The sequence below is a fragment of the Pseudophryne corroboree genome, chromosome 1 (genome assembly GCF_028390025.1).
Source record: "Pseudophryne corroboree isolate aPseCor3 chromosome 1, aPseCor3.hap2, whole genome shotgun sequence".
NCBI lineage: Eukaryota > Metazoa > Chordata > Amphibia > Anura > Myobatrachidae > Pseudophryne > Pseudophryne corroboree.
This window is the reverse complement of record NC_086444.1, coordinates 937,740,683-937,764,903: the sequence shown is the minus strand read 5'-3', so window position 1 is coordinate 937,764,903 and position 24,221 is coordinate 937,740,683. Positions and strand designations below refer to the sequence as shown.

At 46.5% G+C, this 24,221-nt stretch overlaps 1 protein-coding gene across 1 annotated transcript in view; it reads right to left on the bottom strand.

The window, feature by feature from the left end:
- LOC134971382 (microsomal glutathione S-transferase 2-like) overlaps positions 1-11,665 on the bottom strand; it is a 54,494-nt gene extending 42,829 nt beyond the window's left edge. The window contains exon 1 of the mRNA XM_063946495.1: positions 11,528-11,665. Coding sequence (XP_063802565.1) covers positions 11,528-11,585 — 58 coding nt within the window. The 5' untranslated portion in view covers positions 11,586-11,665. The remainder of the gene's footprint in view (positions 1-11,527) is intronic.
- Positions 11,666-24,221: the final 12,556 nt, after the last annotated feature.

Here is a 24,221-nt window from a genome sequence, read left to right as displayed (position 1 = left end):
GCACAGCATACTCCGTTGCGCTTTACAATTAGAACAACAGTAATAGAACAACAAAACTGGGTAAAAACAGACAGACAGAGGTAGGAAGGCCCTGCTCGCAAGCTTACAATCTATAGGGATATAGGGAATTATTAGCACTGACAGATGAGGATGCAGAGAGGGTGTTATCTGAGTTCAGTGATTTTGAAAGATTACCGGCAGAGAGTGCATTGGATTTGTATCATAAATTGTTAAACTTACAAAAGAAGGAAGTGGACCTTCTGCTGCATGGGCAATTTCTATCGGATTACTATTGCAAAAAACAACTACCAAGGGGTTTTCGTATAAAAAACACCCCAACAATTGGAAGAAACAATCCAGCCTTTTGCAGCAGATGGTGCACGGTCCTCAACAAATGCTCTTTCGATTTACTTTTGCTTGTGATAGAAGAAGTTGGGGTTGATTTAAAAAAAAGTGAGGACTGAATTAGCTGCCTCTCGCTCTGTAGCAACTGATATCCTACAAGCAGATAGCTCACAACAATGGTTGAGTAAACTCAAAGACCAAATTGATAAATGCCATAAGAATCTAGTGACATTCAAGAGAGCTAAATTAATCAAAGTTGAACGGGACTACAAGGATCATAGAGTCTACAGGTGAGGGATTGAGTTTTATACCAACACCTAAATTTGACAAATTCCGTTGGTCAGTTGATAAATTCAAACTAGGTAGAAAATTAAGACTTACTGAAAAATTCCAAGACCCCTGTCAAATGGATTACACTAAAACAAAATTTAAGAAAAAGAGCATATATGACCCGCCCTCACTAAACCCCAGTATCAAAACTTTCACCAGATTATTGGATTACAACATACAGGAATCACTTACCCAACAAAGACATATGAGATATAATTTGAAACCTCTTGAGAAAAGAGCACTTAGGGATTTAAAAAATAACCCCCTACTGACGATACGCCCTGCCGACAAGGGGGGCGCGGTGGTGGTACTAAACACTAAGGACTATGACAACGAGGCACTCATACAACTATCAGACAGTGATACATACAAGATACTGGGGGGTGACCCCACAATGTCCTTCAAAAAGCGCTTAGCTACTAGTCTAGATATAGGTTTTACCAATGGTTGGATAGATGCCGATACATTAACCTTTCTCAAGACTGAACATCCCATTTGCCCTATATTGTATCTGGTGCCCAAAATACATAAGACCTTAGTGAAACCACCGGGCCGACCAATCATATCGGCCCGGAACTCCCTATTTTCGCCTGTGGCACAATATCTAGATAGCTTCCTACAAAAATGTGTGAAAAACACATTAAGCTATATACAGGACACTAATGACTTCTTGAGAATGATTAAGGTACTTCCGGCCTCCCAACGTGGAATTCTAGTAACAATGGACGTAGCGTCTTTATACACTGTTATACCACACAATGAAGGACTGATGGCTGCCCGCCGAGCCTTATCTCGAACACATACGGGTTCACCACCAATTGAATTTTTGATTGACTTATTCGAATTAACCCTAACATGCAACTATTTCCAATATGGCGGCCGATACTATCTCCAAACGGCGGGTACTGCGATGGGCAGTAACATTGCACCATCCTATGCAAACTTATTTATGGATACTTATGAAAACACACAAATTCTCCCGCTGTTTGGAGATAGTATCGGCTTCTACCGTCGCTTTATAGATGATATATTCCTGATCTGGACAGACAGTGAGGTGACACTCCAGAATATGTTGAAGTGTCTAAATGACCTGGACTCCCCTATTAGGCTTACTATGGAGTTCAGTAGAAAGGAAATTGATTTCTTAGATGTGACCATCTATGCCACAGAATTTGGGTATGGACACAGGCTATTTAGGAAAGCCACGGATCGCAACACCTTGTTACATTTTGGAAGTTATCATCCTAGTTCACTTAAACAAAATATGCCGGTTTCACAATTTTTGCGAGTACTCCGCAACAACTCAGACCCAGATACAGCCAATACACAACTTGAAGAAATGAAATTGAGATTCTCCTCTAGAGGATACAGTGAACAGATCATTAATAACTGCTTGCATAAAGCCCAAAAGATCTTTTCCTCTGGAAACTTGAAGAAACAACAGAGGTTGCAAAATCCATTTGTGGTCACTACAACGTTTGATACTGCAGGCTCAGCCGTACGACAAGCAGTTAAAAACCTTTGGCCGGTGGTCAAGAGTGATCCAGCTCTTAGCAAACATTTACCATTTAAGCCTCTAATCAGCTTCAAACGGGGGCGGAATTTAAAAGATATCCTCATGCAACCTGATAGATCACTAAAACCAGAATCTGACTCATGGTTACCATCGCAGAAAATGGGGTGTTATCGATGTGTAAACTGCACAACATGTAGAAGTATGAACTCTGGTGAATATTTCCATCATCCGCATACCGGACAGAAAATTAAAATTCATCAGCGAGTAAGCTGTACCTCTGATTTCATCATCTACATACTCATGTGCCCATGCTCCCTGATGTATGTGGGCAAAACGATCCGTCCATTCCGTGATAGAATGGCGAATCATCGCCTATCCATCAGAACAGCAATAAATGTTGGACACTCAGATAAGCCTGTAGCAAGGCACTTCTATGAGGCAAAACATACCCTGGCATCACTTAAATGCATGATTATAGATCGGATATTACCCCTGAAAAGGGGAGGTGACAGAGCAAAATTATTGTTGCAACGAGAAGCATCATGGATTTACCGACTAGACACTATACGCCCACGGGGCCTAAATGAAGGCATTCTATATGGAGTTTTTCTAGAATGATCTTCAATTTCATATCTTCGTATTTATATTCTTCATATTTCATATTTCCATTTTTCACACTTTTTTATTTTTTATATATATATATTTATATACCGTATATACTCGAGTATAAGCCGACTTTTTCAGCACATTTTTCTATGCTGAAAAAGCCCCCCTCGGCTTATACTCGAGTCAACGGCTGCAGCAGACGCCGTGGGCTGTGTGGGCGTCCGCTGCAGCCGGCTCCAGGGACAGACACTAGAGGTCATTATTGACCTCTAGTGTCTGTGCGGCGTTGCTATGGGAGAGACGTCATGACGTCTCTCCCATAGAGATGATCGGGTGCCGGGAAGCGGGCGCTGGCGCGGGCGGCCAGACGGAGCGGCGACCATACAGAGCGGGTGGACAGATGGAGCGGCGTCCAGACGGAGCGGGTGGACAGATGGAGCGGCGGCCAGACGGAGCGGGTGGACAGATGGAGCGGCGGCCAGACGGAGCGGGTGGACAGACGGAGTTGAGCAGCGCAGCAGCAGAAGAAGCGGTCGGGAAGCAGGAGCGGGGCAGTGGTAAGTATTGTTTTAGTGTGTGTTTGTGTGTTTGTAAGCTGCAACGGGGGCACAGTAACAGGGGGCAAAGAAAGGGGGCACAACAACTACTGGGGGCAAAGAAAGGGGGCACCACAACTACTGGGGCAAAGAAAGAGGGGTCATAACTACTGTGGGCAATGAAAGAGAGGGCATAACTACTGGGGGCAATGAAAGAGAGGGCATAACTACTGGGGGCAATGAAAGAGAGGGCATAACTACTGGGGGCAATGAAAGAGAGGGCATAACTACTGGGGGCAATGAAAGAGGGGGCACAACTACTGGGGGCAAAGAAGGGGCATAACTACTGGGGGCAAAGCAACGGGGGCATGTTTTTATCTGGCACTGTGGGGAGATATCTGTCACTGGGGGTATATGTGGCACTGGGGGCACAATCCTAGAAACAAACATTACCCCCTGGCAACAAGCATAACACCTACCGCATGAAATCCCTGGCAACGAGCATGACACCCTGAGCATGAAAACCCCTGGCACCGTGCATTTCCCACACTAGGCTTATACTAGAGTCAGTAATTTTTCCCAGTTTTTTGTGGTAAAATTAGGTGCCTCGGCTTATATTCGGGTCGACTTATACTCGAGTATATACGGTATATATTTTTTTATAATTTTTTGCTGTTCTGGATTTCCATAACAGGATGGTCTGTGTCTGTAACCAAAATCATTAGAGCTTGCTAAATAATATAGTTAAAATAATATAGCTAAATAATATAACTAAGAATTATACCAGAGTCCATGTAACATTAGCCAAATATGGCTCCTTTTGTGATACATATATCCACTGTTTTAATTGCCAATATATAGGTGCACTGATAATTCTTCTATACACATGAATTGGTGAATGTGACTGCTGATCACCATGGCGACTGTGTTACCATATGCTACCTATGAATACTAACTAATGCACACTACACTTCCGGTCATGTAACTGGGACTTGCATTCCAGAGACCGGGAATACGGAGCTTCAGTGTAACACACCTTATCTCTATACAGCTATATGGATCCACACACTTCCGGTCATGTGATCGGAACTTGCGCTCCATGGACCGGAAGTGCGGGACGCAGTGGAACGCACGCCGCTTCTGCCGTTACTATAATACTCCAAATGGCGCTTTACGGTGGATCTATGTTTTTAATATAATATTTTTGCACACTAGATGTTATATGTAAGTATGTAATGTTTGTATATATTTTGTAATATCTGTAATTTTAATGTATCTACATGGAATTCCTCCAATTTGGTAATTGGGGGGAGGGCCATATTTGGGTATAAATGGGGGCTATTCACAATACTAGATGATCTTGACAAAGGTCCCACTTGGGACCAAAACGTCGATACCCCCCTCTTTCATGATCTGTTGAAAATAAAGAAAAACTGCTTTGAAGACTGGTGAGTGCTCCTCTGTTGTGGATTTATATATATATATATATATATATATACACTCCAACAGAATGGTGGCACTCTTGCAAGTATAATCAATGCTCCATCCTTAGATTGACTTAAATATGGATGAATATTTATAAGTGTCGCCTCTCTGTTGGAGTATTGTAATTGTTGTTGTTGGTTACTGCTTTTGAATGCTGGCTTTTGCTTCACTACATATTACATATATATATATATATATATATATATATGTCACTAGGTCGACAGGGTTTGAAGGTCGACAGGGTTTCTAGGTCGACAGGTCAAAATGTCGACATGAGTTTTTCACATATTTTTTTTTTTTTTTACTTTTTCATACTTAACGATCCACGTGGACTACGATTGGAAGGGTAATCTTGCCCAAAGCATGGCGAGCGAAGCATACAGTGACCGGGAAGCCGAATTAGTGCACCGTGTCCTCTCGCATGGCTCGCTTCGCTCGCCATGCTTTGGGCAAGATTACGGTTCCAATCGTAGTCCACGTGGATCGTTAAGTATGAAAAAGTTTTTTTAAAAGAAAAAAAATGGGAAAAACTCATGTCGACCTTTTGACCTGTCGACCTAGTACATGCCGACCTAGTGACTGTCGACCTATAGTGGTCGACCTAAACATTGTCGACCTTCAGACTAGATCCCGGATGTTCTATCTCTATGTTTTATATTATATATATATTTACTGTAGTTCATGGTATACAGTACATCTTACAGGTTTTACAGCTAACATGGTTGTGACTGTTACTGCTGTATATCTGGAATTTTCTGCAGCTGTGGGACACTGATGAAAATACAGCCTCACCCTCTGATGTTCAGTTTCTGAGTGAGGTAACGGGGATCTTATCCAAGATTTGCTGTACTGGACTTATCCAGACTGGCCTGGCAGAGAATTGGGTGTGGTACTATAGCTTGTTTGTTTGAAATGCTATAATGTGAGTGCACATTTTTGGAGGAGTTGTAATGTTAGATGACCACAGAATCATTTTTACACCACCCTGAATGGAGTGATCATAGCATCTCATAGCTTTCCGCAGACTTCTTTCCCACCATATGTTTAAATTCACCAGAGAAAGTACATTAATATGCTTGCATAAATCAATTTAAATGAAATACAGTACGTGTTCTGACGGCCGGGATCCAATACTGATCTCGTTGGGAGCTATGCCCAAGGGATTTCATGTCAGCATGGAGAAGTGACTCTCCCATTGCCGTCAAAGAACATGCTATAAACCAAGGGTTTTCTAATTCAGACCTCAAATACCACTAACAGGGTCATTTATTGTGGATTTCTTGAATCATGCACAGAGAAGTTGATCTATTTTGCTGGGTCAATAATTACCCACCTGCTTCTACAGACACAAATCCTCACAACATGACCTGTTGGGGATTCATGAGAGTTGAGGTTGAGAACCACTACTATAAACTGTCAAAATGTTACATACATTGTAATTGTAGGTGAATAATAAACACACGTAGAAGGGGTTCTACTGTAATATAGGTGTCTGGCAGACAGATACCTAGATATGTGCATAACCAAACACATTGACACATTTTCACTGTGTCTTAGGAGAGGCGCCTCGCCACTGATAGAGAAGATATGTATGACATAATGATTGGGTGCACATGTACTGGCACAGCTACTCTAGGCCACAATTAACAAGGTACTTATTACTGGCGGCACGTTTAGTTTAGTATTGCAGTGATACTAACGAATAAGCCATTTGTATTGCACATAAGCTTACAACTGTTTCTTAAAGTTTCTGAAAGGAGAACTTAACCTTATAGCAAATGCTACATGGATTATTTCTCGTTCTTAAGTGGTGCCCTCTGTGTTCCATGTTTCTACACCCATGTGAATTCCTTGTTTCATACACAAGAGAGAACAATCCTGTTGATACTTTGAATAGACAAAGTACAGGAGAACTTATTAATACTGCTGCCAAACGTTCACACATACATGAGGACATCTATGAAACCTACCACACAGGAACTTTTCCATTTTCCATATACATTATTTGGAAAGACAGTAAGAGGTGGTTTGGTGCTATGGGTTCCAGGAGCAAGCACAGGAGTTTGACAGGGTATTCAAAATTTATATTTTACCAAAATATCATATTTTTATGTTTCTACAGTTGGAATATGTTTGTACAGGTGACGGCGGTTTGGCAGAGTGAGTGCACACCCCAGAAGATTCTATGAGACAGCCCTGTACTTAACTAATGGGGTGGTTATTTAGTAGCAAAGAGAGTGTACGGCCGTACTCACAGTAATGCATACACAGACTTGTTGCATGGAGTGAGCATACAGGTCACCAGCCCGTGACTGTATCTGGGTAGTGGATGCAAGCAGTACCAGGCTCTCTAGCAGTAATCGCAGCTCCCTGGCTGTGTGGAATGGTGATAATCATAGGTCTCTCTGGAGCTAAGCGGAAGACGTCCATCTCCCACTGTGGAGCTCTAACACAATGGCAAGATGGAGCCGCACATGCCCAGTAGTAGGTTCGGCATCTATCTTGGTTAGGGATATAATTAAAGCTTTCATGTCCCAACCTGTAAAAATTGAGGGTTAGACATATAAGAAAGCATCAACATTTCAAGTAATTTTAGTCCACCTTTCTTGGAAAAGTTATCAGACTCCTAAAGACTCCTCTCATTGATTGAATGAACCACATCAACAGTCTCTTTATTCAGTAACTTAGGACTGCTGTCACTCTCACAGTTAGTGATGTCTTCCACACTTGTGAATTATGGATTTTGCATAGTCTCTTTGTTTATCATGGATTTGCACTCACACACCGACCTAGTCAGATCTTGACTTTGGTTTGTGACTGTCTTGATGTTCACCAAAAACAATACTTGCAAATTCCTCATCTTGGGGTCCATGTACTAAGCCTTGGAAAGTGATAAAGTAGAGAGAGACAAACTATCAACTAATCAGCTCCTAACTGTCATTTTTTCAAACACAACCTGGAACACGGCAGTTAGGAACTGTTTGGCTGGTACTTTATCTCTCCCCACTTTATCAGTCTCCAAGGCTTAGTACATATCCACCCTTATCTTTTGGGTGGTTTCTTAATATTTGATCTTGCAGAAGTTCATGTCTGTGGTTGAATGTCCATGCTGCTAGCCTTTGGTTCAGGTACGTCTCCAGCTGCAAGTTATGCATGCGGAGCTTGAGCGGTGACTGTATCAGAGTAGCATTGTAGGATGCAAGCAGTACCAGGCTCTCTAGCAGCAATGGCAGTTCTCTGGTGGTGTGGCATAGAGGTTTTTGCCGGTCTCTTTGAAGCTATGTGGAAGGTATCCATCTCCCACTGTGGCACTCTGACAAAGTGACAAGAGGACACCGCACATGTGCAGTAGTAGGTTTGGTGGCCATCTTAGGGATTTGGGGGGTCAGTCTGACCTGATCGCATGCTGCGCCGGCGCTGTAGTGCGCCAGCGCATGCCAGAGGACCGTCGTTGCCTAGTGATCGCCTCTGCCTGATTGACAGGCAGAGGCGGACGCTGGGCGGTAGGGGGATGGACAGCGGCATTAAGCCGCCATTTAGGGGGTGCAGTTCAGCCAACGCAGGCGTGGCCGGACCATTGGGGGGGTGGGCCGCGGCGGCTGCGTGACCGTTACTCCTCAAATGCAAAAGCATCACCGCTGTGCGATGCTTTTGCATTTCTGCAGGGGGGGGGGGGGCGGCACTGACATGCGGGGGCGGACTAGAGAGAGTTACATTTGGGTGGGCTGTGATCAATCTGCAATCTAAATTGCAGTGTAAAAGTAAAGCAGACAGCATTTATATGTATGGTTTTGCACATTAGCTAACAAATTTGCAGCAGCGATCAGGTCTGAATTACCCCCATAGAGCGATAACAAGCTCTATCTGTGAGCCGCTCACCTTCAGGATGTTGTGTTAGAAAATGAACTTTGCTTCACAGGAAAATATTCCAACCGAGCGCAGCAAAAACATTTTGTGCAGTTTCTGAGTAGCTCTTACTCAGCCCTTGTGATCACTTTAGTCTTTTTGGTCCCGGAATTGACGTCAGACACCCGCCCTGCAAACGCCTGGACACACCTGCGTTTTCCCAAACACTCCCAGAAAACGGTCAGTTAACACCCATAAACGCCCTCTTCCTTTCAATCTCCTTGCGTTCGGCTGTGCGATTGGAACCTTCGTTAAATCCATTGCCCAGCATCGATCCTCTTAGTACCCGTACGATGCGCCTGCGCATTGCGGTGCACACGCATGCACAGTTTTGACTTTTTTTACCTGATCGCTGCGCTGCGAAAATCAGCAGCGAGCGATCAACTCGGAATGACCCCCATCATACGGCGATATGCGTAGCCGAACAGCACCAAGAATTACTGTAAATCCCAAAGTTGACAAATAGCAAAGTGCTACTAGAGGCATAGCTGATATCAGCACATAGACAGCTCTACATACAACAATGGGAGAAACAGAGAGCTGTATTAATGGATGTCACTCGATATAACGGCTGTCGGGATCCCGGCGCTGAGCATACTGGCGCCGGTATCCTGACAGCCGAGGAATACCGACAACTATTCTCCCTCTTGGGGTGTCCATGACACCCCTGGTGGGAGAATAAATAGCATGGCGTGCGTATCGCGCCACCATGCCCACAGCGTGGCAAGCGCAGCCAGCCCACAAGGGACTCTTTTGCACTCGCCCCGCTACTGGCATTGGCAGGCTGTCAGGATCCCGGCGCCGGTATGCCGACAGCCCGCCACTCATAGTACACCCGTATTAACACCTCACTTATCTTTAAGGGACACATTGCCGCTTACCGTAGCGATGCAAGATGTTTTAGCACAAGGGACGTGCGGTGAGGTAAATGGCTGAGGAGGTACTGGCTAGTACCAGATTTACACACAATATATGAGCTCAAGGGTTATGGGGGCATTATACACAGGCGCAGCAGTATATACTGCTAGAAATTTGGTGCCTCACCTGTCATAGACTTTTTACTCCAGAGTTTTGACTATAAAAATGATTAGCATAATACAAAGCAGTGGCATCACAAGCCAGTGCGGGTGGTGCAGCCCGCACCCGGGTGTCACCCTCGGAAGGGGTGACACCAAAGTTCCAGCTGTTCTGCAGTAACAGGAGCTGGATGCTGCAGTGTGATATTTTTCTGCAGCACTCGGCTCCTGTCACGGATGAAGAGCCGGCGCTGTTCACAGCCGACATCCCAGTCTTTGGGGGCAGCCAGAATCTCACAAGATGCTGGACACCCCCCTGCAGTGACGCAACAAGGATTATGTGAGGCCACACCCCTTTTATTAGACCACACCCTTTCAGGCAGCCATGTCTACGGCGCGGTGGGTGAGTGATGCTACGCCTCTGATACAAAGTAGATATTTGTAATATATTCTTTGTATTTTTCAAATAATTTTTATAGTCAAAATTATAATCACGTGACCGCACCTCACTGTTTAGCAATGCAGAGTATCACAAAGAGAGGCACAAGAGAGGTGTTACAATGTCCCATCTGTATTACATCGGCCTAGTACAGACGTGATACCTAATGGCTCGTGGTCGGCCCCAATGCAAATGCAGGACATTAGGAAAAAACCATGAGATATCATTTAGGGGACACACAGCATGGATGGGATTGCCCGGAAGCGTCAGCGGGACATGTGCATAGCCAACATGGGATGGAGAAAGGATCCCGGCAGTCGGGATTCAATCTGTCAAAATCCAGACACCGGAATCCAAGTGTTGAAAATGCAGAAGGATCCCCAAGGCGAGTATGAGGGTTTGGGTTAGGCACTGGGGAGGGGATGGTGGGGGTATGGTGGATAGGGTTAGGCTGCTATAGAGATGGCTAGGGTTAGGCTGCAGGAGGGGATGATTAGGGCTCGGCTGTGTAGTTACTTACCTGGAAGCAGTCTCTGTGTTTGGATTCCAACCATCAGGATCTCATACCCAACTCGTTTAGCACGTATGCTGAATGTATGTGCATGATGCAGTAAGATACCTTAGAGCCACTTAGTTTGAGGAAGCCGTTAGGTGTATCATTTCAGATAGGGTGACCATAATATTCCTTTCATCTGGGACACCTATGATTTACACAGGTTCTGTGGCTGGCTAAACTCTTGGCTGGATTTCACCTGGTTTTAGCCAGCCACAGAACCTGTGTAAATCATAGGTGTCCCAGATTAAAGGGATAGTATGGTCACCCTATTTCAGAAGAACCCTTCTGATATTACGTTTCTTTGTAGGAACGTTTCTGTAAAGACCTGGTTATCTTATTTTTGCATATAATATTTAGAAGCATTAGAGGCCAATGCGTCAAATCACAGGACATATAAGCAAGGAAAGTTCATAACACAGAGAATGACCCCCCATTCACAACCAGGGTGCCCTTCGTATTACTTCAAGCTGGAATATCAATCCACTTGGATAAAAAGCGACTTACTGTACGATAAGCTGATGCTTACACAGAAGGAGTAATTAAGAACATATACTAACTTCAAAGTATTCCGTGTCATCAGCACATCTGCTCCGGAGCCTCGCTGACCTGCTAACCTAGGCTTGCAGCCAGACGTTTTTAATGACAATGGATTGTAGAACCATGGACAGTAAAATCTGCAGAACATATTTCCCTGAACAGAGTTACAGAACAAGAACATACAGGGTTGGCACCATGGACTTGCAAGCACCAGGGCTATACATGCCCACTTGGACTACAGAGCAAAGCACTTACCTTGCTGGCAGGCAGAGAGCAGGGAAACAGCAGCGAGCAGGACTATGTCAGTAGCCATGTTGTCAGCAAGAGAGAGAGAGAGAGAGAGAGAGAGTGCGTGAGTTACAGTGAATGGGAGAGAAGATTCTCAGTATGCAGTAGTGTAAGACACTCCCAAAACATCCGTACTATACATTAACTCCTGCAGTGCTGTCTAGTACATTATGTAGTATATTGAATATACTGTACCATAGGTCATAGGTACAGATCAGCTGGCTAATTAATTCCCGTTTTCACTTACCCAGCTATTTGAAAAAAAGGAAGATACAGTAATTATGTTGACAATATACGTGTAATTGTTCAAAATATATGCACTCGTGGCCATTATTATTTGTATTTATATTTGAAAATCTCTGCATTTGTGGTGTATTCTTCTGTGCACTGTTCTGATTGGTTAGTGCTTAATTGCATTTGTGAAATCTTAATTGATGCAGCTGTTTTTTGGCTAAAAATTGGACTCCCTGTAACCTATTTAAACAATTTGCAATTACATGCTGAGGAATGCCCAATACATTGCTGAAATCTTTGGCTATGTAGCAAGAGCACAACTCTGTCCCTCACTACATTTACCTCATGACGACTCTCAACGGTTCTTAGTTTCCTCCTTATATATCCTAAAGATAGTTACACACTATACAATTATCTGGCAGATAATCTGCCAGATCTAGCTGGTTGGAAAGAAAATCTGGTAATGGATGAAAGCAAATTACAATCTATCATTTGCTATCAAACACTGGAAAACGAACAAAACCTGTTGTTAATACAAATTGGTTAAAGACAACTTGGATGAATGACTGTTTTTGACAGTTTTGCAGTGTTTTTGAGCAAATGATAAATTGTCATTTGCTGTCCTCCATTACCAGATTTTCATTCTAACCAGCTAGATCTGGCAGATTACCTGCCAGGTAATTGTATATGTATAGTGTGTACCTAGCTTTAGGCAGCGTTTCAAAAACTCTGCTTACAGTCCAGATTTGAAAGATATGTGTGCTTGAGTCCAGATGGTTAAATCAAATTGACTGAGGTACTAATTATTCAACATATTGTTCAACACTTTCATTAATGATCTAGCAGTAGATCTAGAGAGCATGGTGTCAATTTTTGCAGATGATACCAAATTGTGTAAGGTTATAAATAAGGGAGATGCTGAGTCTCTTCAGAACGACTTAGTTAAACTGGAAGCATGGGCAGCAAAAACAGGATTTATATGACCTACCGGTAAATCCTTTTCTCGTAGTCCGTAGAGGATGCTGGGGTTCCATTTAGTACCATGGGGTATAGACTGGTCCACTAGGAGCCACTGGCACTTTAAGAGTTTAATAGTGTGGGCTGGTCCCTCCCTCTATGCCCCTCCTACCAGACTCAGTCTAGAAACTGTGCACGAGGAGACAAACATACTTTGAGAGAAGGAAATACACAGATAGTGGTGAGATTCACACCAGCTCACACATAACAAAAGGAAAGTCAAGCTAACCAACTTGAAACGATTCAGCAACGCCCAAGTAACAGCAGGAATACGAAGCACTGGGCGGGCGACCAGCATCCTCTACGGACTACGAGAAAAGGATTTACCGGTAGGTTATATAAATTCTGTTTTCTCATACGTCCTAGAGGATGGGGATGTACCATGGGGATGTACCAAAGCTCCCAGTACGGGAGGGAGAGTGCTAAGGGTCCTGCAGAACAGATAGACCAAACTTTAGGTCCTCAGAGGCCAAAGTATCGAACTTGTATAACTTAGCAAACGTGTTCGACCCTGACCAAGTAGCTGCTCGGCAAAGCTGAATGGACGAGACACCCCGGGCAGCCGCCCAGGAAGAGCCCACTTTATGAGTAGAATGGGCCTGTACAGATCTTGGAACTGGCAAGCCTGCCATAGAATAAGCATGATGGATAGTAAGCCTGATCCAGCGAGTAATTGTCTGCTTAGAAATAGGACACCCAATCTTGTTGGGATCATAAAGGACAAATAGTGCTTCCGACTTTCTGTGACGAGAAGTTCTCTGCACATATATTTTCAAAGTCCTCACAACATCCAAGGACTTTGAAGTAGTCGAGGTGTCAGTAGCCACTGGCACCACAATAGGTTGGTTGATATGAAAAGCCGACACAACCTTTGGAAGAAATTGCTGACGCATTCTGAGCTCAGCTCTATCCTCATGGAAAATCAAGTAGGAGCTCTTGTGCGACAATGCCCCCAATTCTGACACACATCTTGCAGATGCCAATGGCAACAGTGTGACCGCCTTCCAAGTAAGAATCTTTACGTCCACCCCCTGTAAAGGTTCGAACCAATCCGACTGCAGGAACTGCAGCACCACATTAAGATCCCAAGGTGTCGTAGGAGGCACAAAGGGTGGTTGGATGTGCAGAACCCCTTTCAAGAACGTCTGAACCTCAGGGAGAGCAGCCAATTGTTTCTGGAAGAAAATGGACAAGGCCGAAATCTGGACCTTTAAGAAGCCCAAGTGTAGGCCCGCATCCACACCCGCTTGCAGAAAGAAAAGTCTTGGATTCACACCAAGACACATACTTTTTCCAAATCCGATGGTAATGCCTAGATGTTACTCCCTTCCTAGCTTGGATCAGAGTAGGAATGACTTTGTTCGGAATGCCCTTCCGAGCTAAGATCTGGCTTTCAACCTCCATGCCGTCTACGTAGCCGTGGTAAGTCTTGATAGGTGAATGGCCCCTGTTGTAGAAGGTCCTCGCGAAGAGGAAAAGGCCTCGGATCCTCCAGCAGTAATTCCAGAAGATCTGCGTACCAAGCCCTTCTTGGCCAGTACGGAGCATTGAGGGTCACCTGAACTCTTGTTCTTTTTATTAGTTTGAGAATCCTTGGGATGAGTGGAAGTGGAGGGAACATATACACTGACTGGAACACCCACGGAGTCACCAGGGTGTCCACCACCACTGCTTGTGGGTCTCTTGACCTGGAACAGTACCTCCAAAGCTTCTTGTTGAGGCGAGAGGCCATCATGTCTATCTGAGGTACACCCCACTGGCTTGTTACCTTTGTGAATACCTCCGGGAGGAGGCCCCATTCTCCTGGATGGAGATCGTGTCTGCTGAGGAAGTCCGCTTTCCAGTTGTCCACTCCCGGAATGAAGATCGCCGACAGCGCCACCGTGTGCCTTTCTGCCCAGAGAAGGATTCTTGTTACCTCTGACATTGCAGCTCTGCTCTTCATTCCACCTTGTCGGTTTATGTAGGACACTGCCGTTACATTGTCCGACTGAACCCGAATGGCTTGCTCTTGCAGAAGATGCGCCACCTGTAGAAGACCATTGTATATGGCTCTTAGTTCCAAAAGGTTTATTGGAAGGATGGTTTCCAGACTTGACCACTTTCCTTGGAAGTTTTCCCCCTGGATGACTGTTCCCCAACCTCTGAGACTTGCATCTGTGGTAAGAAGGATCCAATTCTGAATCCCGAACCTGCAGCCCTCGAGTAGGTGAGAAGTTTGCAGTCACCAGAGGAGTGAAATTCTGGCTTTCGGCGACAGGCGTATCCACTGATGCATGTAAAGATGTGATCCTGACCACTTGTCCAGGAGATCCAGCTGGAAGAATCTTGCATGGAATCTTCCGTACTGCAGAGCCTCGTAGGAGGCTACCATCTTTCCCAGGAGGCGAATGCACTGATGAACCGATACCTGGGCTGGCTTTAGGACATCCCGGACTATTGATTGGATCACCAACGCTTTCTCCACTGGTAGAAACAACCTCTTTACTTCTGTGTCGAGTATCATCCCCAGGAAGGGCAGTCTCCTTGTTGGCTCCAAATGTGACTTTGGAAGGTGCAGGATCCACCCATGATCCCGGAGTATTTGAGTTGAGAAAGCAATACTCTGCAACAGTCTCTCCCTGGAAGATGGCTTTATCAGTAGATCATCCAGATATGGAATTATGTTCACTCCCTGCTTGCGGAGGAGGCGCATCATCTCTGCCATGACCTTGGTGAACACCCTCAGTGCAGTGGAGAGGCCAAATGGCAATGTCTGGAACTGATAGTGACAGTCCTGTAGGGCAAACCTTAGAAAGGCCTGGTGAGGCGGCCAGATCGGAATGTGAAGGTACGCATCTTTGATATCCAGGGACACTAGGAATTCGCCCTCCTCCAGACCTGAGATCACCGCTCTCAGAGACTCCATCTTGAATTTGAATACCTTCAAGTAAGGGTTCAATGACTTTAGGTTCAAAGCGTCCGGTTTCGGTACCACAAACAGGTTTGAGTAGTAACCCCTGTTTTTTAAGTGATGTGGAACTGGAACAATGACATTTGTTTGTACCAATTTTTGAATAGCTTCATGCAGGATTGTACTTTCTGTCAGCGAAGCTGGAAAGCCTGATTTCAAGAATCAGTGAGGTGGGAGTTGCTGAAACTCCAGTCTGTACCCCTGGGCAACAATATCTTTTACCCAGGGGTCTAGGCCTGATGACGCCCAGATGTGACTGAAATCTTTTAGTCTCGCTCCCACCTGCCCGATCTCCAGGCTGGGAGGTCCACCGTCATGCTGAAGATTTCGAGGAAGCAAAAGCAGGTTTCTGTTCCTGGGAACCTGTTGGTGCAGGTTTTCTGGATTTCCCCGACCTCCTCTAAGGAAAGTGGGAGTACTCTTGGATTTCCTACATTTTGCGGTCCGAAAGGACTGCAGGGTGGATGTAGGATATGATTTCCTAGCTGGTGCAGCTGCGGAAGGAAGAAATGTCGACTTACCCGCAGTTGCCTTAGATATCCACGTATCCAATGCGTCCCCAAACAGGACCTCATCTGTGAAGGGTAGGTTCTGCACTTTTCCTGGATTCTGCGTCCGCAGTCCATTGGCGTAGCCACAGTCCTCTGCGTGCTGATACTGCCATGGCTGTGGCCCTTGCATTAAGCAGGCCGATGTCCTTCATGGCTTCCACAATGAAACCTGCGGAATCCTGTATGTGATGTAAAAACAAGTCAATGTCACCCCTATCCATAGAATCTAAATCATCAAGTAAGGTGCCTGACCACTTTACTATGGCTCTAGCAATCCACGCCAGTGGCGCACGCACGTCGGGGGTGGAGGATACCCAGAAACCCTCCCCCCTGACAGACCACAATGTTTTCAGAGGTGGAGACAGCTCTGCATTTTCCGTGGGCCACCTGTCCTGTTAACAGAGCTGCCGCACATACGCAGCAGTCAGGGACGGATTTTGTAGAAGGTGGTTCCAAGAGGGCTGTGTAGCGAAGGTTCCGGCTGAGAGCGGGGGAATGATGCACCCGCAAGTGGTGGTGGGCGTTCCAGCTAACAGCGCGGGATGTAGGGAGCACCCGCGAGTGGGGAAGGAGTATCCGACCACAAGTGGGGGAAGTGCACTGGGGTCCGGTCACGAGTGAGGGGAGGAGGAGCCCTCCGATGAGATCACTGTGCCGCAGGTGGCGCAGACCATTCTCATAGTCTTGTCAACAGCGCAGCTCATTGATTACTGAGGCACTGATTTCCTCAGCTGTTCCTGTCTGTGGCCAGCCAGTTGCCGTGGCAGCCTGCACAGGCTGCATTGAACAAAGGGGGCATGGATTGCAGCATGTAAGGTGAGGCCTGAGGGAGCAAGTGCATTGTCACAACTCACAACAACAGGGAGTCTCAGTCTACACTCTGCACACTGAAAAAGTAAGTAACCACTAATAAAATACAGTGTAGAATGGGAGCGCGTGATTAGGTGGGTATACAAAGTGTAGAATGGGGGTGGGTGGGTATACATGGTGTTTGTAAGTATGCTGTGGTTATGCTACTGTACATTTGTGTATGTATATGAACAGATGTGTGTGTGTGTGTGTGTGTGTGTGTGTGTGTGTGTGTGTGTGTGTGTGTATATACAGTATATACTGTATTGGGGTTGCAGACATTCTGCCTGCCCTCTCCAGGAGAGGGCAGCCAGCTCGGTGCTGCAGGCGGCGGTGTGGCCAGGTGTGATATGGCTTTGGGGCATGGCAAAGTCGTGACACAGTGAAAGAGGCCATAAAGGGGACGTGGCATCCACTGCTGGAAATGGCGACACTCCGGACTATTACAAACCAACTCGGAACACAGTGATGTGTTAAATCAATATTACAGCTCTTTAATTAGCTTTTTTCAAGATTAACAGAACATGAAAAAAGCGCATTAAAGAGCTGAAACGTTGATTTAACACTCCATTGTGCTATGAGTTGGTTTCAATAACCCGCATTGCCACCGTTTTCATTTTCTGCTACATGTCACACACACGTATGGAAACCCCCCCTATGAAGATCCTGCGTTTGCCCCTGCACGCAAAAGCAATAGTGGGTCTCAGAGCCACACCCGTAGCAGTATATAGAGGGACATTCCGAGTTGATCGTAGCTGTGCTAAACTTAGCACAGCTACGATCATCTTTCCTGACATGCGGGGGGACGCCCAGCACGGGGCCAGTCCGCCTTGCATGTCTTTCCCCCCCCCCCCACCCCCACCCCCCACAGAAGTGCAAAGGCATCGCACAGCGGCAATGTCTTTGCACTTCAGGAGTATCTCCCGGCCAGCGCAGCTTTAGCGTGCTGGCCGGGAGCTACTCCTCGCTCCCTGGCCCGCTGCGTATGACGTCACGCAGCCGCTGCGGCCCGCCCCCCAAACGTCGCCATTTCTCCCTCTCCCACCCATCGATCGCCTCTGCCTGTCAATCAGCCAGAGGCGATCGCTGTCCTAATGGAAAGGATATCCAGGGTTATGGATGGTGCGTAGTCACGCACTTTAGTTAAAAAAAGAGGAATACGGAATAAACACAATGGACGACATTAACAACAGACAAAATTAGTCCTAAAAAATAATACAGTGTAGGAGACCACATATAGGTTGAATTCGACGGTCAAATTGTCTTTTTTCAACCTCAGATACTATGTTACTATGTAATTGAGCCACTCGTGCTCAAACATGGATATCCTTAAAACCTGGATTGCAATGGCTAAGTTTGGGAAACTGTCCTAAGGTAATGTGTCAAGTCTCTCCCACTTCCTGCTATTGCCAATGCCAGTTCTAGCATTTTCTAGCTCATTCCTATCTTTGTGCCTCCAGCTCCACTCCAAGCAACTGCCATGCACTTAGTAACCCAAATACATATATTTCTTCTTTACTTACAGCCTGAGGAAGATTACTTACCCTCAGGAAGATTTCCATTCAGTGACCAGAGATGGAGGATATACTGTAGTTTCAGGGACATTCACTGATTCATTGCGTACAAAATGTTTGTCACAGTATTTTCCTACACGTCTTCATCTAGTGAGCTGTGACAGGTGACCACTTTACTTCAGATTCTGAAACAAAACCTCTAATCATTCTGGCCTTGTCCCTCTAATTTAATGGACAGTACCAATCTGGATGAAATAAATTCTCTCAGAGATGCCTTGTTCAGGCAAAAATAGTTTGTTATTCACTTAGTATTGTAAATGGATCCTGTCTGGAGTCGGGTTGGTATCGCATTACTGGCGGCTGGGATCCCGGCGGTCAGCATCCCGATACTGGGAACACGGTCGCAGTATGCTGGCGGGGGGCGTGTGCAACTAAGCCCCTTGCAGGCTCGCTGCGCTCGCAACGCTGCGGGCCCGTTCCCACTCTATGTGTATCGTGGACACCCACGAGTGGGAATAGTCCCTGTTAGTTGGCATGCTGACTGTCGGAATTTCGAGTGTGCGGGATGCAGGGGTCGGTATTGTGACCGGCAGTCTCCTGACCACCGGTCACATAACTACATCCCTTGGAGTAGATAGATAGGCAGCAGATTGCCTTACCACAGAGCTGGCACCAAGTGGACACCCAAATGCTGAGTAAAGGGTCCTTTCATGACAAGCCCATTACTGGTCCCACAGGACACACTATGATCTGTCTGTGTGCACATGTGCCGCAACCAATCACTGTCTGCAGTGTCTTCCCAGCCAATCGCTATGCCATCTGTAGTGTCACCCGAGCCAATCACCATGCCGCCTTTAGTATCACCCCAGCCAATCGCCATGCCGCATGTAATGTCTCCCTCCCTTCATGCTAGTTAGTGCGCTGCTCTGAATCCAGCTTTCCAGTGGCGCCTCTGCACACCTTACCCGCTGGTAACGATGTGACTCTCCCGGCTGCAGCGTTGTTGCCCCCATAATGCTGGTGGTGAGGGGTATTTCAGCAACCTGCATCTATTGGTTCCCGGCACTGGTCATTCAGCAGTGACATGCAGTGGCGTGGCGCCCTCCGTGAGTCAATCATGGCTTGCAGAGTGGCAGCCAATAGGAAGCAGCCACGGTGAGCCAATCAGCGCTCGTTGCGCCGCTCCTGGCTACGCCCCCGGCCTGGAAGAAGCAGGCCGCGCTGAAGAGTCAGGCAGCGCTGGAGAGAAGACACCACAGAGGGAGTTCCTGAGGCCACGGAAGAGGCCTGAAAATGGAGGGAATCAACAGAGAAGATGTCCAGCGGCGGCTGGACGCAGAGAAGCGACGGTGGCACTGCTGGCCAGGACGGGCCGGCGGCAGAAGACCGAAGCTGAGGATTGGAGAGGCCACCAGGGGTGGAAAGAGAAAGTGCTAACGAAGCTCCCCCCTGGTGCCTCTCCCAACAGATAGGTAGGCCTTCGGAGAGGACACCTGTCACCCCTTCCCCTCCCTAGACATCAGGGAATGGGCATTAGGCCCTTGGGCAAGATCAGGCATTAGGCCTGAGGCTGCATTAGAGGGCATTAGGCCCTAGTCAAATTGCAGCCAATTAGGGGTATAAGTGACTTATACTCCACATTAGGCAGGCACTAAGCCTGTGGGTAACTGGCAGGCCTCAGGCCTGGGATGACAGCTAGGGGGCAATAGGCCCAGTATAAATAGTGTGCGCATCTAGGTGAATAAGGGTGGTACTGGGCACTAGGCCCAGGCCACTTCAACGTGTACATGTAGGCAGGCCTGCAGGGCCTGATCCCCTGGCAAATTAGTGTATGGGGAGGTGATTAGGCTGTATGGCGTCCACCCCCTGTAATATAAAGTACGTTTGTTCCCCTGTGTGGAGGAGCGGTCCAGTTCCACACACGTATCCACAACAGGAAGCGGATAGGAATTTAAAGGGACAGCAGCGTTATACTGTATATTCTTGTACTGCACTGTTATTGGATTGTTGTTTCCGTGCAGGGCAAAGGTTGTTTATAGTTCGTGCATAGAGTTTGTGTTGCACCACATACACGTGAGCTAGTTTGAGGGCTCTGTTAATGAAGCTAGTGTAGTGGACGCACACTAGGTTAGCTTTTAGCCCTGCACGGCTGAAGTTTCTTTTCGCCTCCTTACAGGGACCTGTAAGTGGAGAAGATCCGAGTACAAGATTGGCGACGGTGAGAATCATCTGTGTCTCTCTGTCCGTCTGTCCCCCGAGCACAGGTTCAGTGGACCTTGCTCGGCCATGCAAGGTCCAGCTACACCTCAGCGCGTGAGTGCTGCATAGGTGCAGTTGGGTGGCTGAGGCTTCATGCCGATGATGATTTTCACCTAACTGGGGAAGGTCGCCACCACCCCTGGAGTGTCCTCTTTTCCTTTGGAAATAGAGTTGATACTCCTTCATTGATTTCCTTCCTAGTTCGGCCGTCATCTGCTTCTGGAAGGGGATCACCATGTCCGGGTTCCAATGAAGATTCCAGGTGCGTTGAGGTTTCCGTGACTTGAAGAAGGTGAGAGTAAGCACCGAGACTACACCTGCACGGCAGCAGGCACTGCACCCGCAACCCTCTCACATTGACATTGATGTAATTACATGGTCAGACTGTCGAAACTATGTTTTTAATATGAGTCTAATGTGAACCTATTAGTCTCCCTAACAATTACCCTAACGGAAATGTCAGCATTCTGTCCATGTCAATATTTTCCAGTTGTTGACATTTATGAAGTCAACATCACAACTGTCAACATTCTGGCAACAATATTATAAATGTTGACATTGTTGACTGCTCCTTGGGCCTAATTCACACCTGTTTGCTCGCTAGGTTTTTTTTTGCAGTCCTGCGTTTGCATAGTCGCCGCCCATAGGGGAGTGTATTTTCGCTTTGCAAGTGTGTGAACGCATGTGTAGCAGAGCTGTACAAACAGATTTTGTGCAGTCTCTGTGCAGCCCAGGACTTACTCAGCCGCTGTGATCACATCAGCCTGTCCAGGAGCGGAATTGACGCCAGGAACCCTCCCTGCAAACGCTTGGTCACGCCTGTGTTTTTCCAAACACTCCCAGAAAATGGTCAGTCGCCACCCACAAATGCCTTCTTCCTGTCAATCTCCTTGTGATCGCCCGTGCAAATGGATCCTTCGCACAAACCCATCGCTGAGCGGCGATCCGCTTTGTACCCGTGCAACACGCCTGCGCATTGCGGTGCATACACAGAGATGCCTTGGCTACAGAGATGTCCTGGGCTACTCAGAGACTGCACAAAATATGTTTGTACAGCTCTGCTACACATGCGTTCGCACACTTGCAAAGCAAAAATACACTCCCCTATGGGCGACAACTATGCGAACTGATCGCCAGCTGTATGAAAACGCAGCCTAGCGATCTGGTCTGAATTAGGCTCCTTGTCTGTTGTTTGCTCTCCTAAATAAAAGATAATTAATATGTATTTTGCTTTCCATTTCATACAGGGGTTCCAAGGGAATGGGTTTGGGAGACTGGCAGTTAAGATGCTGGCTGTTGCTCCTAAGATCAATAAATAAACTATTCACCATCTCTTATTTATTTGGATCAGTCAATTTTACATAGTAACAATGCTAGTAGTTGGCACTCGTGTTGCCAGTAGTTCAGTTTCACACACTCAGTTCTGTTTAATGAGTGTTCTCAGATGGTTTAAAAAGAAACAAAGAGGAAATAAAATAATTGTAAGAAGTCATAAACATGTTACATGATAATCGTTTTGTCAATTTCTTGTGCACCGGCGTTATGGCAGGGAATGAAAATTTGTTGTGCTTTGTTTTTTATTTTTTTCATAAGGGTGTAAATAAAAGATATATAGGCTGGGATTCATGGGGTGACAGTATTATTGGGGATGCAGGTTGCCCTTTAACCACGTGTCCGGCATGGTCGTATCAGATGCAACCATGCCTGCAAGTGCTTTATCTGACCTGATCACACAGGATGCGACCAGTCAGATAAACAGTGTTAGAGAAGCAGCAGGGAAGGGAAATTTCCCTCCGCTGATGACGTCAGAGGGACCAGAAGGTCCCTCTGCCTCCCTGCACTCTCCCCCTGTGTCTGCTGTGCTGCTGATCACTGCTGATCAGTCAGCATGGCAGGTTCCCCCATCCCCAGCGGCTGCAGACAATAGCAGCCGCAGGTAAATGTAAATCATCGCCCCCAAGCCCACCCTGTGTACCTGGCAACTGTCCGGGCTCTAAAAACTAAAGTTGCGATGGTCGCAATGTTACCGATGTTCCCATGGTTGCGATGTTCCCAATCGATATTATGATGTTTGAAAAAAAATTGAATAAAAAAATAAATATAAAATCATTTTGGATAAGGATAAATTCATGTTCTTCACCTAATACATTCATAAAAAAAAAAATTCTGAGCAGTTTTTTGGGGAAAAAATTATCAGTTAAGTGGTTAAATGTTCACCAACCATTTGTAATTCAGCCTTTCTGTTTTTCACAACTTTTGCTGCAAGTGAGGACTGTGTGTCTGCACACAGAGTTGATCGTAGCTGTGCTAAATTTAGCACAGCTACGATCATTTACACTGACATGCGGGGGGGACGCCCTGCACAGGGCTAGCCCGCCCCGCATGTCAGTGCCGGGCCCCCTCGCAGAAGTACAAAGGCATCGCACAGCGGCGATGCCTTTGCACTTCAAGAGTAGCTCCCGGCCAGCGCAGCTTTAGCGTGCTGGCCGGGAGCTACTCGTTGCTCCTTGGCCCACAGTGGCTGCGTGTGACGTCAGGCAGCCGCTGCGGCATGCCCCCCATTTGGTCCGGCCACGCCTGCACCTACGAAACGGCGGCCAAACGTCGCCATTTCGCCCCCTCCCGCCCAGCGACCGCTTCTGCCTGTCAATCAGGCAGAGGCGATCGTAGCCCTGCCACGGTCTTCGGCCGTATGGCATGCGCCGGCGCACTACGGCGCCGGCGCATGCGCAGTAGAGACCCATTCGCTCGGCTGCGATAAACAGCAGCGAGCGTACGGGTCAGAATGACCCCCATAGGGCCTAATTCTGAGTTGATCGCAGCAGCAAATTTGTTAGCAGTTGGGCAAAACCATGTGCAGTGCAGGTGTGGCAGATGTAACATGTGCAGAGTGAGTTAGTTTTGGGTGGGTTATTTTGTTTCCGTGCAGGGTAAGTACTGGCTGCTTTATTTTTACACTGCAATTTAGATTTCAGTTTGAACACACCCCACCCAAATCTAACTCTCTCTGCACATGTTATATCTGACTCACCTGCTGTGATCAACTCTGAATTAGGCCCATAGAGAGTGAGACCAGCTTAATATAATATGTAAATGCCTGTCTGAACATTTACCAAAGTATCCTGCAATAGCAGCTCATATTAAGAGTTTGGTTTGACTGTTTATTTGAAAATTAAGGGGGAGATGTATGCATACCTCCTAACATGACCCTCTCCAGGAGGGACACAATGCTCTGCTTCTGGACTTTTTTCTTAATTTATGATTGACGGCACCTGATTTGGGTA